Source organism: Mercenaria mercenaria, chromosome 13 (assembly GCF_021730395.1).
Source record: "Mercenaria mercenaria strain notata chromosome 13, MADL_Memer_1, whole genome shotgun sequence".
Taxonomy (NCBI): Eukaryota; Metazoa; Mollusca; class Bivalvia; order Venerida; family Veneridae; genus Mercenaria; species Mercenaria mercenaria.
The window spans coordinates 27433147-27452310 of NC_069373.1; the positions used below are offsets into that span (position 1 = coordinate 27433147).

Sequence of the window (19164 nt, forward strand, 5' to 3'; positions counted from 1 at the left end):
AAATAAATCGTAAACAAATGGTGTTAATAAATCGGCAAATCCCGATTTGTTCACCATTTATTCACGATTTTGATACCATTTGTTACTTGATTTTTGGTTGCGGGTTTATCCCGCTACCAACGTTAAGTGTATTTCTGACAATCATGTAGTATCTTTATTTGATTCCAAATCACATCCAAAGGATGTTTATTTTCTTCATTTTTCTAGTCCCATTCATGAACAATGCGGATGAATTATCAATGATCAAGCAGTTCTTATTCATTCTCCATCCATTCACACTGGCCATTTAGATTATGTAAGATCTGTCAATGATTAGGTATTCCAGCCCATGGTTACATCACTGACTTCCAGCTGTTCATGTAAGGTCAGGCAGAGTTTATCTTAGATTGAGGCGTATTAGTATTTGTTTCGTATACATGTATGTTTATAGATTGGCATTTAAAATGAAAATAACTAGCAAAACCCGCAACCACCAGACATCTCAAGGCTTTGATTTTGTTTGGGATATATATATACCGTCCTATAACCCTCCTCCCAGTTATATATAAAGTATTCGAAAGTATACATGTAGTCATGATCGGTTATCTTCTTGGATATCAGACAGCAATATCCCCTTTCCAAACCATCAACAAAACCCGTACCAAAAACATTCTTGCGCAATAACAGCTTCCTTTTACCTTCAAGAGTCTATATTCCATATTATTATATACTCGTTTCTTTTCCCCGTTAAGTTACACTGGTACCGGAAACGTCAATATTTTTCCATACACTGACGCCTGAATTTCATATCGGGTGCGTGACGTAATTCAGTGTGTGTTGTTGCACTATTTTTTTCTATTTAGTTCAGTATTGTCAATCCTATTCAGGCTATTGAACATATTTATGATATTTACATAATATTTATACGTGTAGATGCGTATGTAATAAAATAGTTATTATCTTTGCATCGGGAAATATGCACGAGTTCTTCAGCGGAAGAATATTGCGCTCCTAAAGTCGCGCAATATTTCCGCTGAAGAACTCGTGCATATTTCCCGATACAAAGCTAATAACCTATAAATATTGAACTGAACTCAAAAGTGTATGTAGTTTTTCTTGACACTAAAAAGGCTTTTGACACTGTCTGGTTAAATGGGGTCTTTTACAAGTTGTCTAAGCTTGGTGTACAGGGAAAAATTTGGACTCTACTCGTTGATTCCCATACATATATGTCTAGCTGTGTGGCGGCAAACGGTAGACAGTCAAATTTCTTTAAAGTTCAACAAGGAATTCAACAGGGAGGAGTAATTTCCACCTGGATATAAAACTTGTTTTTCTCTGCGATTCTTGTGGAATTTTATGTAATAACAAGCTATAGTGCATATAGCAACTGACTGTGATAAGATGAAACATAAACGAGATGAATTCCTTTGTAATACAGGCTTTAGTTTTGGCGATAATGTATTGCATGAATTATTGAACGACGACAATGACACAAAAATTCAGAAGCTCATTGGTAAACGCTTGTTATCAATTACTTGTAAAAACGTTCATAAGTATTTTTTTTAAGAATTGCCATTCGCTATGTTGTTTCATGTATGCATTTTGCTGCAAAGATAATTGATTTATAAAACAATTTAATTAGTATGTGGCCAAATGCAATTATTGCATCATGCATATGTATTTTGTAATGAATCGTGACCATGTTTGATGTAAGTTTTACATCTTTTTCTCTATATTATATGTATATAAACAAGATAGATTTGATTTAAAGCGAAAACCTTAATACTTCTTTTACAATTCATATTGTTTGTGTACATTTGTTTGCAACATTGTGATATTTATTCTCATCTGTAATTTATGTCTTGTTTGAAATGTATATCACTGAACAGTGGAAATAAAGAGTATATAAATTTAAAAAGTGCACACTTTCTTTTGCAACAGGGTATACTGTATATTCATAATAAAAGCTTCAAGAAAATTCATTACTTTTAATTTCATGACTTGATTTTGCCTGTCACATGATCATTTTCCGCGATATGGAATTGGCGAAATCAATACCCGTAGCCTATACGTTTTTATTTCAAAACATACCATGTAGGCATTGATCGGTTAGCGTGGTATAGACTCAAACCCCTTCAAACATCAAAACCGTTGGCACATTTTGTGGAATACACTTCCTTTCTAAAGAGTCGATTCCTAGTTGTAGACTCGCATTCCACCATTTTCACAACCAAACTCAATATTTTCCACCAAACTGACCTAATTTCAACGGTTCTGACGTAAAATCAAGTTGTTTGCACTATTTTTTTCATTTTATATTTCAACTATTAGGCTGACATAATTAGATATTACATCAAATTAAGGTATAGATTAAATAAACTGTTATTATCTTGCATCGGAATGCATTCTTCAAACTGCGCTCTAAAGTTCCATCAAATGTTTAAAATTCTGCAAGTTTCCCATACAAATGAATAACCTATAAATATTGAACTGAACTCAAAAGAGTCATAGTTTCTGACAACTAAAAAAGGTTTGACATGTTTTAAATTCTTTTAACGAATTTCATAACTTGTGTAAAAGTGAAGAATTTTGATTAACATTGATTTTCATAATATATCTAGCTTCCAACGTTTGACAAGTAAAGTTACTTTAAAGTAACTATTAAACAAGTAATCACTTTAAAACTGTTTACTCTGCGATTCCCTTGGTGAATTTTTTTAATAACTGCTATGTCATATCCAACGACTGTATCAAGTTACTAACGGATGAACCTTTGTAATACGTTGCGGGTTTTCGGCGAAGGCATGATTTAATTAACGACGACAATGTTAGAAGATCATTGTAAGTTTTTAATTTAAAAACGTTCATATATTTTTTAAGAATTGCACTATTTTTTCATGAACATTTTCAAAGGTAATGATATAGAAACCATTTCAATAAATTAACAATATCTCATGCATATGTATATATGTAATGATCTAATGTTTGATGTGTTACATTTAACTATTATTTATATAAACGAGATGTTTAAGGCAAACTTATACTCTTTTAAACTATTTTTTACAGCAACATTAATTATTCACTGTTATTTAATTCTAAATGTAAAACATGTTAAAGATATTTAATTAAAAGTCAACTTCTTTGCACAGCGTTAATGTATGATCTAATTAGCTGTGGTTATTACTTTGAATTTAGACTTGAATGTTTGCACTGCACAATATCAAGTTTTCCGATATGAAGGGCGAATATACCGTAGCTCATAGTTTTCTTGTAACATAAAATATTTTTACTTAAAAATTGGCATGTATACACACGTAGAATTATAATCTTAATAAAAGCTTCAAATGATTAAATATTCATTACTTTAAATTATATGTTTTGATTTCGCTTATTCTATTTGATTTCGCGAAATCTAATTTGATTTACAGGTTTATGTGATACTGAGTTCGAGCAAATAGTCGCGTTCATTTGCATAGGCCCTGTACATGAATTTCCTCTCTGGTGGGAAATAACATTAGCACCGAAAGTCATGTGACTAACAACACACCAAGATGGCGGACAAGGAAGGAAAGTTTTCATCAAAATATTTTATTTTCTGTTTACTTGCATTTTTGAAATTTTGCAGTTTGTCAGAAGCAAAAATTATACATATGCCATACCATCAGTCAGAACGGGTAGTTCAATTCGATGCAAATTCGCTGCCAGTGTTTAATCTACAGAAGTTTTCCATAGAAAACGTTGGACACAGTTTGTACAAGAGGGAATTGGCGCAAGATGAAAGCTGTAAACAGCAAAATTCTGAGTTTGAAAAAAGGCTAGGAGAAAACAAAATATGTGAGACCGTAAGTGTACATATCATACAAATTAGGCGCTGCCATAATTTCCTTGGCAGTGGCTAGGAGTCCATTTATCCCAGACTCACCAGTTTCGACTCACATTCATAATTTTAACAGGTCCAAAACATTGCGGAATGATACTTATTTCACTTGGGTATTGATTACATTTTACTCGGACTTTATCATAGACTCCCTGTGTAAAATCTCAAACTTTTAACTAAAATAAAGGTATTAAATCGATATAATATTTCAATGAAACTTCAAAGTGAAGTTGTTTGTAGCATCATCTGGGGCATGTGCAGTGAAAAATCTTAATTTGATTTCTAAAATAGTGTGATATTTATTTCTAAATTCACTATATGTTCATAGTAAATATACTTCGTTATACCCAAGTGGAAACTGGCAGGTACTCGAAAATGCAGCTCTCTGATTGGTCAGTTAGAACCCCTAATGTACTGTGATGTCATGATAAAGTTATGAATAACAAGCAACATGGCTGCGCTTTTTCATTCAGTAACATACGTGACTCTATTAGATGTTGCATGTGCACAAGCCTTTTATGCATTGAATCATATCAATAACATCTTATTCTAAACAACTGACTGCCAGAAATCAAAAGGTAAACAACAACTAGTGTGGTCGGCCATAGAGTCAGAGTACCTGGTTTCGCACACATTTCCTAAGAATACCTTCCTGTCTAGCTAAAAATGATTAAATTTGAATTTACCTCTATATGTTTTAATAAACACACTTATTTCGGTTTGAAACACGCTACTTTCACTTCCCACTACAATGACGTCATACCTCTAAGTGTACTTGATTCGGATAACATATTTTGACCAGTTGTTGCATTTAAGTGTACCCGGTTTCGCACACCCTGCTATTTATAGAACTCGGTGATAACAATGCAGTTACTCAACAGAAAAATATTAATTAACTTTTTAGCCATTTATATAATTCAATTTAAACATGTATTTTCCAATAAAACATCTGAAAGTGAAATTTAAAAGCAGTTATGAAAGTGAAAGCTAGGTACCAAACCCTGTTTTTACTTCTAAAAGCAGAAAAGGCTAAAACAACTGAATACATGAAACAAACATAAAACAACAGAAGCTGTTGAATCACAAAAGACCCCCACAAGTCTAATTATTCGATTAAGTTCTCTGTTTTAATAAAAACGTAAAGCAAACAATCAAGTTGAAGGCATTTTGCAGGTTGGGAGAACTTCAATAACTGTTGAAATATTTTTCATTTAGGTAAAGTAGTAGGTAAATACTTACCTGTATGATAGAATAGTGATTTTTCAATTTATTTTGCACCTTGTTGTTGTTTGCATAGTCATTTTTTTCATGAAACGTAATATTTTTCAGCTGACCTACTGGTCTCCATTGATATTGTTATTGTTTTCGTCTGCACTTACCAGAACGAGGCTTCAGTGGGGAAAGACCCCTTGTGTCAGATAATGTAGGGAATAACTCAGTTTCGTGAAACAATAACAAAGAATTGTTAAATTTTCTGTTTTATTCTCACAAAGTACATGAATTTACTGGGTGTGCGAAACCGCGTACAGTGCGAAACCGGGTACACTGACTCTACTTTTTTCTTACACACCTATTTCGACGCATCTTACATGATACTTGTTACGAAGTTTTTGATTGGCTTAAATATTTGTGCAATCACTGTAAGTAATGTGCTACACCATAACTGTCATGGACGCTGAAATAAAACTTGACACAAAAGCAGATGCAAGTAGATAATCAATATTAAGGCCAAATGATATAAATAAATCTGAAAACATTTAAACATTCATGAACATAAGGGGCTAAGAACATAAATAATCTCTCTGCTTTTTAAATACACACTGTCTGATGTTTTTTCTTTCATTTTTCTGGACTGCAGTGTTTACTGAGAAATTGGGCACATTTTGTTTTATACAAAACTTTAGATGAACCCAGTGTTCGCAGCTTACTTGACAAGAGAAAAAAAAATGAAGTGAGTAGTAACGATCGCATTGATATATAATGCGTACACATTCCAAAACAGTGCATAAAATAGTGCGACTATATATGTCACATGGCAGTGATGTGACCTTGATAGCACCAAAGTCGGCTGCAGACTTACAACAAAATTTCCAGTAACTTTTTTAATCTAAGCTTCCACAGGGACGTTTTTAAAATGGATGAAAATTTGCATTAGTAGAAACATTAAAAATCATGTATAGGGTAAATGTAAGTTGATAAATATCTTCAAATCCTGAACTTTCCAACTTTTTTAACAGTAAAATTAACCATGATGTTTTCTGTCATTACACCGAGTAACTATGTCATCAGAAACCCCAAGTTAGTCGAGAACGAGGTCAAAACAAATATGGCGTCGAAATAAGTGTGCGTAAAATTACGTGGTGCGACGATAGTCCAAAAAATTTGACGCGATCCTAGGAAATGTTGGGAGATTTTTTATGGGCAGTATCCCCACTCGCGTCAAACACTCGAAAGACCAAAATAGTAGAGGAAATTTCAGATGAAATTTTCATCGCTGCCGATCGATGCTTTACATGCTGTAGGTTTAAATGCCGATTTTGTAACAAATTGGCCATAAATTCAAATAAAACTTATTTGTATGACAGTATCGAAAGGGGAATTGATTCCTCATTGATTTATGTAAAAGTTATCACATAATTTCCAAAATTACAAATTTTCTGGTGATTTAAACTGATGTATGTATAGTACACAATTAATGTTTACTGGCCTTCTACACTCTGTATGCATAAGTGATAAAACCAATACTTTACACAGCTGTGTACTGTGATTTAACCTCCATTATATTGGTCCGTTTAGACTGCCCCGTCACAAATATAAAACAATCTAAATGTCGAATTATTTTGACTAGGAGTCTGGTATATCTGGACCTCTAGACCAAGAGACTACAAGTCTGGTTACTGGACCTCAAGACAACAAGTTAAGAGCTGAACAGAGGTCCGATAATCAATATGAATCAGACATCCCTACTCTCCCGATCACGTCGGTTTCTCCCGATTCTGGATGTAAAATCCGATCACCCTGATAAGAAGTCCAGATCTCCCGATTAAAAAATAAACAAAACAAATAAATTATCCGCTCCTTTACATTAGTCCGATATCACTAATAACAAAAGTCTGTAAACAACAGTGTTCGAATATTTTCACACCAGTCTACCCCTGTTGATTGTTGTTTATTGCATGATATAACAAACAAAGCCACATGTTGATTTATGTGTCACAACTCAGGGCACTTGTTTGGCCGTTTTCGGGGCTGAATATGGGTCCCATTCCGGGATTCCCCTCATAAAATAATATGTTTTTTTCTCCTTTCTCAGAAGAAAATTCCCCTGATAATAGGTTGTTTGACACAACTAGATACGAACTCTCTTTCAAGTTATATTATAGTGCCTTTAAGGAAGGTAACTGCTACAATATAGTTACATTAGTTAGAAATGATTGAAAACATTATTTATAAGTGTGAAAAGTAGTAACATATATATGGCTAAAACTTTCCCTTTTTGTCTTAAAATGACGAAAAATTCTCCTTCCTGAGGGTATAGGTACCTGTCCCCAAAAGTTGTCTAGTGCCCTGCAACTGAAATTGAAATCCAGATTTAATCAATAAAAATTAATCACAATCAAATTTAGATTAGAAAATATATTTCCTTTTCTTTTTTCTATAAGTTTTTGAAATCGAAAGTAGGTTGTTGTGATGTCAACCTGCCAATTTTTAAAAAACATTTCAATAAGAGGAATGTCATGGTAAATTTTAATATCAGATTCTGTCAAATGCTATTAAACTGTCTTTGCATCATCACAATTTGTCAAACACATCCTTTAAACTGGAGATTCGGGCAATGTTTACGAAAGTGTAATAGTATCCATACATACAATTTTGGATATCCATGTTTTGATCAGTTAAAAAATTGGGGCTAGGGGTTTTAGAAACTGGTGGGCGGAGATGAGAATCAAACATTTAATTTTCTATTCATTGCCTAAACTTGTATTCTTTTTATACGCCCAAAGGGAGGTATTATGTTATGACGCTGGTGTCCGTCTGTCTGTTAGCAATTTCGTGTCCGCTCTGTAACTCTTGAACCCCTTGAAAGATTTCAAGGAACAGGGGTCACGCTGTCGATCGCCACTTGAGTCATTTGCGAAAAAAATTAAATGTGGCTTCGAAATTTTCTAATTGGCGAAAATGGCCCGAAGCTATGTCTGTCTGCAAAACTACGAATATTGCCAGTTTTACGAACCAAAAGGTGTGAAAAATCAATAATCTGTGTAGACAAACAACATCCGTTATTGAAAGGGAGGGAGCCAACTTGCAAATTTTTTTATTTGATCAGGCAGTTAATTGGCGATAATTAGATTGTTGAATAACAAACTGGATAATTATAATCATCATTTTGTGTGCTTGATATGATTTAATGAGCAATCGGCCGTTAGACGATCTATAGCAAATTTTCATAATTGCTGAGGGTTAGTTTGGGCAAAAACAAATAAAAAATGCTTTAGATAAGCAGAAATTGTAAGTATTGAATAGCTATGATGATAGAAAAGCAATAAAACATAAGTATTTTATCAAATATTTAACTGTAACTTACGTTTTCCATATTTGTCACCCGTTTTCGCGACCGTGATTTTCGGATATTTCTGTCATTTCTGACGAGATTTTTTAGTGCAATCTTAATACAAAGCCAATAAAAAGTCTACATTTAAGAAAAATATGACAACTGTTGCAAAAGGAGCTCTTATTTTGAAGTATTTTTCGAGAATAAAACATGCGAAGGCATCAAACCCCACCCACTTATAGGCAATGTGCAAAATAAGACACTGCTTAAACAAAATTTCTTCTTTTTTGACATCTTTATTTTAAATGTGATTTTCAAAAAAAATTTATTAAATGGCAGATGTTTATAAAATTGATAATTTTAGAAGTTAACAAAAATTGATTTTCTAAGTAGCTTTTTAAAGGGTTACTAAGAAATATGTAATAACTACATTAATTTCTTGAGTGGTACTTTGGTACTTATAATGTACAAGAACGTCAGTGCTATGCGCTTCACTGTTGTTGGCCTTATAATTTTAACTTCGGAAAAAGCAGTGGCTCAGAGAAAAAAATTCCCAGTGTGACCCCTGAGGAAACTTGACACAAATATTCACCACACCGAGACGACGTGCAGAGGGCATGTTTTGGATGTCTCGCTTCCAGGTCAAGGTCACACTTAGGAGTCAAAGGTCATATCAGTTTGTTTCGTGTCCGCTCTGTAACTCTTGAACCCCTTGAAGGATTTCAAAGAAACTTGACACAAATGTTCACCACACAAAGACAACTTGCAGAGCGCATGTTCCGGACGACTCGCTTCAAGGTCAAGGTCACACTTAGGGGTCAAAAGTCATATCAGTTTGTATTGTGTCCGCTCTGTAACTCTTGAACTGCTGGAAGGATTTCAAAGAAACTTGGCAGAAATGTTCACCACACTGAGACGATATACAGAGCGATGTTCCGGATGACTTGCTTCAAGGTCAAGGTCACACCTAAGGGTCAAAGGTCATATATGACTTTGCTTTGTGTTTATTGCTCTGCATTGCAGTGCTCTTGTTTTTATTTGGCAGATCTCTTTTCTGTTCACTTACAATAATTTTTTTTTAAATTACTTCCCTTTAATGTTACTATAAATAGCTTATTTTGAAACTTTTTTATTATTGGCCGTAGGGAAAAACTGAGACCACTTTCTGTGGTACAACATGGATGGTACCTCTAATTTTTAGGTGTATTTTTACATACCTGTACCTCATAAGGATTTCTTTTTTTGTGGACTTAGATTTGTTTTTTGAAGTTTTCCTTTTGTTGTTCCACTCCTTTGGGCTACAACAATCAAGTTCTTTAAATTTTGCTCCCATCCTATGATGTAATCCTTCGGGTGTATATTGCCCCACTTGGCGGAGCTCTTGTTAATATTTTGTTTTGATGGTTGTAACAGTGCTTTGTTTGTCACAAAAATTCACTTGGGGAGTCTTGCTCCCCACAAAAGAATATGAGTGCAGGTTTAATTCTCAGTGGAGTTCTGAATTTAGACATAGTGCTAAAAGTGCCATAACTAAATTTTGAAAAGAAGGCTTGCATAAGTTATATCAAAGAGTTGAAGAGTGCTGACTTGTTATAGATATTTACATTTCAGGACTTGAAAAATGCATAATAAACTTAAAATGAACATATGAAGAGAAATGACTGGTGATATTATAAGTGCAAATAAGTTGATATTATTTATTAATTTATTATTAGCTGCTGCATTGCATGTTATTTATTATTTTTTATTAGGAGTGCTATTAAAGAGATGTTTTACACTTAACATGTGTTTTTAGTACCTGTGTATGTATTAAAAGATTCCGTAAAGTAATACCATGAACGTAAATACCACAGTATTAAATCTCCCACTTGAACACCTCAGCCTCCCACTTTAGAATGCAAAAACTCCCACTTGGCACGCAGAAAAATTTTGGATGTCTGATGAATACGTAGAATGGTATTTACAAAGAGGATACTATATTTTGTCATTAAAAACAGAAAAAAACTGCTAAAATTTAAACAAAACAAAAAAAACTTAATAACAGCATCTGTACAACTTTTACCAGCAATTACCTTATACGCTGGTAATACAGTAGGTAAACATAATAGTACATGTATATTGATAGACATTTCCATATTGATTATTAAGTAGCTAGAAGTCCAGTAACCAATCAATGATTACCAGACTTCTAGACTTGGGGTCTAGAGGCCCAGTTATCATTGATTACTATATACAGTTCATCTGTATTGTCTTGGCACTTTACATTCGACTTCACAGCATTAAACAAAAAGCAACACAACAAAGTATTTCTGGTCTTTACCACAATATTTCATGTCGTATGCATCAAAAACTGTGTGAAAATGAGTCAGATATCATCCAAGAAACAATCATATGTACTTCAAACAACAGTAGTCAGCTATTGTCATCATGTGACATCACATCACTAATTTTGTGGTATAGGTCAACAACTGTGGCAATCAAACTATCATAGGCTAAGGAACACTAAATATTATTCAAACATTAAAAAGCTGTCTAAGTCTAACTAACAAGAACACTCAAAAATCATTAAACATCAGTTTAAACGTTTTATTTGAACTGTTTACATTGGCATTATCACAAATAAACTGCTCTGGGCAGTGGACACACCTGATATTTTGCAAGTAAACCACAAGGTGGTGGGTGTGATCATAATTTATTGGAGCCCAACTCTGGTACAATAACTGATAAATTTCTACCTGATACTTAGATAACATGTTCCAATTCACTGTTCAGCATGGTGGGAATATTTATCTAGATGGTCACAGGGCCCTACCTCCTCCTCCCCTTTAAAATCTGTTGACCTTAGACATTTTGATAGCTTGTTAGCCCACCATCATCAGATGGTGTGCTATTCAAATCACTCTGCGTCCGTGGTCCGTCCGTTAACAATTTCTTGATTTTTACCTAGTACCTACTTTCACATTTCACATTTCTCAAGGTACAGCCTTCAAATTTGAAGCACATGCATAGTTTTGTGTACCAAAATGAACTTTGACCTTGAAATTGATCTAGTGACCTACTTTCATATTTCTCAAGCTAGGTTTCAAATTTAGACCACATGCATGGACCACATGCACAGTTTTGTGTACCAAAATAAACTTTGATCTAAACTTTGATCTTGATTTTGACCTTGAGCTAGTCTTGAAATTTGGAACATTCAAAAATGGCTCAATGGTGGGCACCAAGATCACTCTGTGATCTCTTGTTTTTGATATTTCATTCATTTTTGTCTAGTAGCCATGAAGATGTTACATAAAGTTTGGTGTTCTCTAACCATTGGGTGGGACTTAATTTGCATAATTAATGATGGCAAGTGCGGCTATTAGGCGAACTTGTAAACATTGCAAATGTTTGCTTAATTTATGGATTTTTTTTGAACATCTGCAGTAGGGCGTAAAAAAAAAATATGTATGTTTCCGGTGACCCGACTGACCCTAATTTTAGCCCCCGACCCTAAACTTTTTTTCGGACGAAAATTTGAGGGTACGAAAAAAATTATATGCTCTCATTTAGGAACATCGGATCGATGTACATTCACCGGGCTTTTTGAACAAGTCCACCCGCCGACAGGCAGTTTCTTGTGAAGGATCTGACAGTTCTATATTCACCTCCATCGTACATTGACGAGTTAAATTCTGGATAGGACGAGTCAAAGAATATTTATTTTTATAGCTCTTTGGACGAGTGGACTTCGCTGTATACTCGACCGATCGGGCGAGTGGTTTTAACGTCGTAACTTTACCAAATTCAGAAATTATATCACGAAAAAATACCTGGATTGACTGGAATTAACCCGCGAATCATAAGGATATCAAAACGTCATGCCGGTAATTTTCCATTCCATGAGCACGTGCGACCTATCGTAATATCTAATCTCGCCGTTACTTTTGTTTATCGACACGAACACAAAAAACGCGCTTGGTGCATTCATTTTTTGATATAATCGCTTCAAATTTTCAACACCGCTTAAGAAGTAATACAGTTTAAATTCTATAATAATTTTAATAAGACATTGACAAAAATGTAGGCAAAATTCTATAAAAACGGCCGAATTTTCATGTAATCACTTGTAACATTTCAAACAGCGCGATCTTAATTACTTATTTCTTTCTTAAAGTAAATAAATGATACATAATATGGTCATAAAATTCAGACTTTTGAACAGAAAGTATAAAAACAGAATTAAAAAATCTTAAATAATGAAAAAGCGGCAGCAATTTAAATACATGGAGTAAAACGATTTTTCGCAAACAGATTTCTGTTAGCGCGGCAGAATAGGTTACGTGACCTCGTGAATGTAAATAGAAATGTGGCTTTAGAATAACGCATGTTGTTGCGGTTTTTAATTAAGTTTTAAATGAATCTTTTAGTACAAGTATTATTTTTGACACAACACTTTGTAAGATATTCTTCTCTAACAATAATGTAAATTCTTTGAGGGCAAACAGGTCACAGAAGTCATTCGTGATGTTGTACATTCGCTTTTAAAAAAAATAAAGAAGAAACTTTTTTATTGTTTTCTTCTCAACAATTTAAAGAAGCGAGGCGGTACGATCAAACAGTGATGTTTCACATGGCGCGAAAACATGACGTAATGCCATGACAATCTAGGGCAACTATACCGCTTTGATCTTCTCTTCAGATGCCATGATACCGACACACTTCTGTTAGCTCTTTGGCCGGTGTTAATTAATGATTAAAACAAGGCCAGTTACTTAGCTTATAAACTGAATAATTTCCGATAATTGTTTTTTTCCCGCTTTCACAAAGGGTGTGTGGATGATGATAATTATGTCCATATTTTGGGGACACTTTTCAAAATAATTATTTTCGGGAAATAAGTCTTGAGAAAATGAAAATAACTAAATATTTTATGCTGTCCTAATAGGTTAGGAAAATACGGGAGGGGATAGACTTTAATTATTATTACTATCGCTGCAGTTATTTTGGAGAGCAACTGGCTGGTGCTGCTGACAAAAATACAGGAAAGAAAAATAAAAATGTCTGCTGTAAAAAGGAAGTTTAAGAAGAACAAATATGCCACCTTAAAAAGGAAATGTAGGGTACAAGAGAATAGTATTTGTCTACTGAGTGTTACATTTGAAATTTACTTATTGTATAATACTCCTTTCATAAAAGTGACAATATTAAACATGTCAATTATAAGGGCAAGTGACTGTTCACTAAGGGCAAGCAGATTTTAGTGGTTAGTAGTCCTGCAGGGCAGGTGGTGTGGAAAAAAAATTACACCCCTGCCTTGACATAAAAAATCATGAGTTTAAGCTAGGCTTGAACCAATGGAAACCCAAAGGTGCATCTGTTGAAATATTCTGACGGCATGTATTTAAAAATTTGACTAAAAGCCAAAGGGTATATAAAAAGCAGTGTATTTAAAGTGTATAGCATCTGCCATCTAGTAAAGACATAATTATATGTATTGGTAAGACAATAGGCAAAAGCAAAGACAAGGGAATTCCTCTACTGTAAAGATGTGTATTCTAAAAAAAAAAAAAAAAGAAAAAAAAAAAAGAAAAAAAAAATCGACCTACCTACCCTATTTTTTTCTGGCATGCCACAGGAAACATACATATTTTTTTTTTGGCCTAGACATGTGAAAAATATGATTTTAATAAATATGGACAGATCCTTGCCAAGGTGACTGCAGGTAAGAATGTTGTTCACTAACATGCGTAAAATAGGCAGGGTTCTGCCAAGGATCAAAAATGGTGGGGACACATGTCCCCTAGATATGGACATTTTCAAAATCTTGGGGACAACAACTTTTGACCGTATGACATTGAAATAAGACAGTAACATTAGTCATTACTAAAATTGAAGTCTTTATTGTAGTCCAACCATTGATTTTTTGATACTCTTTAAATCAGCTCTCCCGAAATGGAGTCACTTTCCTTCTTGGTTTCATCCGAATTTTCTGCAGTCTTTGTGGTTTGATTTTGTGATGCATTTTCAGTTTTGGAGACAATTAGTGTGGAATGGTCAACAGATTTTAAGCAGTTTACGGACACACTTTCAGTTTCCCCTGCCAAGACTTCATCGGTTTTGTGTGGACTATGGGGCTTTTTATGAAGCAACATGAAGTACTAGGCTGTTAATAATTAGACTGAATGTTTTTCTTGTTAGCTCAAGGTGAGCTTTTGTGAGCGCTCTTTGTCTGTCGTCGTCTGTCCACAATTTCTTGTGAACACGATAGAGACCACATTTTGCATTCAAATTTAATTAAACTTGCACAAAACTTGTATTGGCGTAATATCTCGGTTTGTTCTGAAAACTGGCCAGATCCCATCATGGGTTCCAGAGTTATGGGCCCTTAAAGGGCCAAAATTTGCTAATTTGCTTGTGAACACGATAGAGACCACATTTTGCAGTCAATTTTAATCAAACTTGCACACGACTTGTATTGGCATAATATCTCAATTCCTTTTGAAAACTGGCCAGATCCCATCATGGGTTTCAGAGTTATGGCCCCTTAAAAGGCCAAAATTTGCTATTTTTGGCTTGTGACCATGATAGAGACCACATTTTTGCAACTGATTTTAATTAAACTTGCACACAAATTGTATTGGCATAATATCTTGGTTCCTTTTGAAAACTGGCCAGATCCCATCATGAGTTCCAGAGTTATGGCTCCTTAAAGGGCCAAAATTTGCTATTTTCAGCTTGTAAACACGATAGAGACCAAATTTTTCAATCAATTTTAATTAAACTTGCACACAACTTGTATTGGCATAAAATCTCAGTTCCTTTCGAAAACTGTCCAGATCCCATCATGGGTTCCAGAGTAATGGCCCCTTAAGGGCCAAAACTTGCTATTTTTAGCTCATCTGATTTTTTGAAAAAAAATGATGAGTTATTGTCATCACTTGAGCGGTTGTCGGCGTCGGCGTCGGCGTCTGCGTCGGCGTTGCCTGGTTAAGTTTTATGTTTAGGTCAGCTTTTCTCCTAAACTATCAAAGCTATTGCTTTGAAACTTGGAATACTTGTTCACCATCATAAGCTGACCCTGTATAGCAAGAAACATAACTCCATCTTGCTTTTTGCAAGATTTATGGCCCCTTTTGTACTTAGAAAATGTCAGATTTCTTGGTTAAGTTTTATGTTTAGGTCAACTTTTCTCCCAAACTGTCAAAGCTATTGCTTTGAAACTTGGAATACTTGTTCACCATCATAAGCTGACCCTGTACAGCAAGAAACATAACTCCATCTTGCTTTTTGCAAGATTTATTGCCCCTTTTGGACTTAGAAAATCAGTTTTCTTGGTTAAGTTTTATGTTTAGGTCAGCTTTTATCCTAAACTATCAAAGCTATTGCTTTAAAACTTGCAACACTTGTTCACCATCATAAGTTGACCCTGTACAGCAAGAAACATAACTCCATCCTGCTTTTTGCAAGATTTATGGCCCCTTTTGGACTTAGAAAATATCAGATTTCTTGGTTAAGTTTTATGTTTAGGTCAACTTTTTCTCTTAAACTATTAAAGCTATTGCTTTGAAACTTGCAACACTTGTTCACCATCATAAGCTGACCCTGTACAGCAAGCAGCGTAACTCCATCCTGATTTTTGCAATAATTATTGCCCCTTTTGGACTTAGAAAATCATTTTCTTGGTTGAGTATTATGTTTAAGTCAACTTTTCTCATAAACTATCAAAGCTATTGCTTTAAAACTTGCAACAGTTTTTCACCATCATAAGTGGACACTGTACATCAAGAAACATAACTCTATCCTGCTTTTTGCAAGAATGATAGCCCTTTTTAGACTTAGAAAATCATGGGTAGGACAATATTTCTATTACACAAAAAAAATCAGATGAGCGTCAGCACCCGCAAGGCGGTGCTCTTGTTGGCTTAGGAACACAATAGAGACCACATTTTGAAATTGATTTTAATCAAACTTGCACACAACTTGTATTGGCATAATATCTCTGTAACTTTCGAAAACTGACCAGATCCCATTATGGGTTCAAGAGTTATGGCCCCTTAAAGGCAAAAATGTGCTATTCTTGCTATTGCAGCCATATTAAGACTTCATCTACGGTTTGATGCCCCATGTGGTTCTGGGACGATCTGTGTATAAAAAGAATTGGAACCACTGCCTTACCCTTGCATGATTGTAAGAGGCGACTAATAGGGTCTTAACACTTGGTTTTGCAGTAACTCTGTGATTCCAGCAGGTATGCAAATTTTGATTCCATACCTCATGTTTTTATTTCTATGTAAATGAGATGTGGAACCAAAATTTGTAGCCCTGTTTGGCGCCATATAACCTATGCTGTGTTGGTCACCGTTAAGCCCAAATAAACAAGTAAACAAACAAACTTGCAAAATATCTTTAACAACAATAGATCTTGGATTCCATGATGAATCTGGCAGATCCAATTATAAGTTTCAGAGTTGCCCCTGAAAGAGCCAAAATTTGTTAATTTTACATTGTGAACACAATAGAAGTGACATTTTACTTTCGAGTTTAACCACACTGACACACACCTTAAGTCACAATAATTTCTCGGTTCCTTTCAAAAACCTGCTTGATTCGGTCATGGGCTCTAGAGTTCGAAACTTGGTCATGTGGGGTCAATAACTAGGTCACCAGGTCAGATCAAAGGAAAAGCTTTTTAACACCCTGGAGGCCACATTTAAGACCCTATCTTCATGAAACTTGGTCAGAACGTTTATGTTGATGATTCCTATGCCAGATTTAAAACTGGGTCATGTGGGATCAAAAACTAGGTCACCCAATTAAATGAAAGAAACTGCTTGTTAACACTCTTGAGGCCACATGTATGACCCTATCTTCATGAAACTTGGTCAGAATGTTCATCTTGATGATTTCTAGGCCAAGTTAGAAACTAGGTCATATGGGGTCAAAAACTAGGTCACCACTCAGATCAAAGGAAAAGCTTGTTAACACTGTAGAGGCCACATTTATAACCCTGTCTTCATGAAACTTGGTCAGAATGTTTATCTTGATGATTCCAAGGCCAAGTTTAACAGGTGAGCGATATAGGGTCATTATGACCCTCTTGTCTGCAGATACAGAAACGTAGCTTAAAATTGTTAATTGTTTATCAAAATGACGTTTTTGCGGGAAACTCTGCTATTCAGATACGGAAGAAAAATGAATGATTAGTACTCGGTGCCGGTCGTCCCATACACACATTTCATTCCCAAAATTTTCGTAATGCAACAACTGACGCTTCTAGAGAAATTTTCTGCGACATTCATAATTTTACGCGAGATTCCAGCCTCGGCAAAACCCTGAATAGGTCATGAACTTTGACATGCAAACACTGCATATGTTGCACAACTCAAATACCGCAAAATTAGTGATGACATGAAATTAGTGATGGCGAGTATTATTGTTCTGTGTTACAAGTGTATATGATAATTTCCATGGAAAAGTTTTCATCATATAGTTGTCATAAAGTTGCCATTAAAATGCATTTGTTTGTACATTTCATTTTTAGCTCACCTGAGCTTGTCAACAATTTGATTGTTAACACTCTAGAGGTCACAATTTTGGCCAAATCTTAATGAAACTTGGTCAGAATGTGTGATATTGGGTCATCTTTGGTCAAAAACTAGGTCACCAGGTCAAATCAAGGAAAAGCTTGTTAACACTCTAGAGGCCACATTTATGACTGTATCTTCATGAAACTTGGTCATAATGTTAACATTGATGATCTTTAGGTCAAGTTTGAATCTGGGACATGTGGAATGTGACATACTGACCTACTTCTTGTTTTTATCTCACCAGAGCCAAAGGCTCGGGGTGAGCTATTGTGATCGCTCACCGTCTGGCGTCCTTCAACACTCACAATTTTGATGAAACTTCACAGGGATGTTCCTTGGATGGTCTTCTTTAAAAATTGTTCAAAGACTTGAATTCTATGTAGAACTCTGGTTGCCATGGCAACCGAAAGGAAAAACTTAAAAAATCTTTTCCAAAACCAAAAATCATAGGGCTTTTATATTTGGTATGTAGCATCATCTAGTGGTCCTCTACCAAGGTTGTTCAAATTATTCCCCTAGGGTCAAATATGGCCCCGCCCTGGGGGTCACATGGTTTACATAGACTTATATAGGGAAAACTTTGAAAATCTTCTTGTCCAAAACCACAAGGCATAGAGCCTCAATATTTGGCATGTAACATCATCTAATGGTCTTCTTTAAAGATTGTTCAAATTATGCCCCTGGTGTGAAAAGAGGCCCCGCTCCGGGAGTCCCAAGTTTTAGATAGACTTACATATAGGAAAAAACTTAAAAAATCTTGTGTGAGACCAAAAGGTCTAGGCCTTTGATATTTGGTATGTATCATTGCCTTTTGGTTCCCTACCAAAATTGTTCAAATTATGCCCCTGGGGTGAAAAGAGGCCTTGCCCCGGGGGTCTCAAGTTTTACATAGACTTATATAGGGAAAAGAAGTTACAAATCTTCTTGTCTGAAACCACAAGACCTAGGCCTTTGATGTTTGGTATGTAGCATTGCCTTGTGGTTCTCTACCGAGAATGTGCTAATCATGCCCCTGGGGTGAAGAGAGGCCTCGTCCCGGGGGTCCCAAGTTTTACATAGACTTATATAGGAACAAAATTTCAAAATCATCTTGTCTGAAACTGCAAGGCCTAGACTTTTGATTTTTGGTATGTTGCATTGCCTAGTGGTCCTTTACCAAGATTGTTATGCCTCTGGGGTAAAAA

At 35.0% G+C, this 19164-nt stretch overlaps 1 protein-coding gene across 1 annotated transcript in view; it reads left to right on the plus strand.

Annotated features, from left to right (window-relative positions):
* The first annotated feature begins 3502 nt into the window (after positions 1-3502).
* Positions 3503-19164, plus strand: part of LOC123529215 (sortilin-like) — a 145314-nt gene continuing 129652 nt past the window's right edge. The window contains exon 1 of the mRNA XM_045309448.2: positions 3503-3824. Within this exon, the coding sequence (XP_045165383.2) occupies positions 3534-3824 (291 nt within the window). The 5' untranslated portion in view covers positions 3503-3533. The remainder of the gene's footprint in view (positions 3825-19164) is intronic.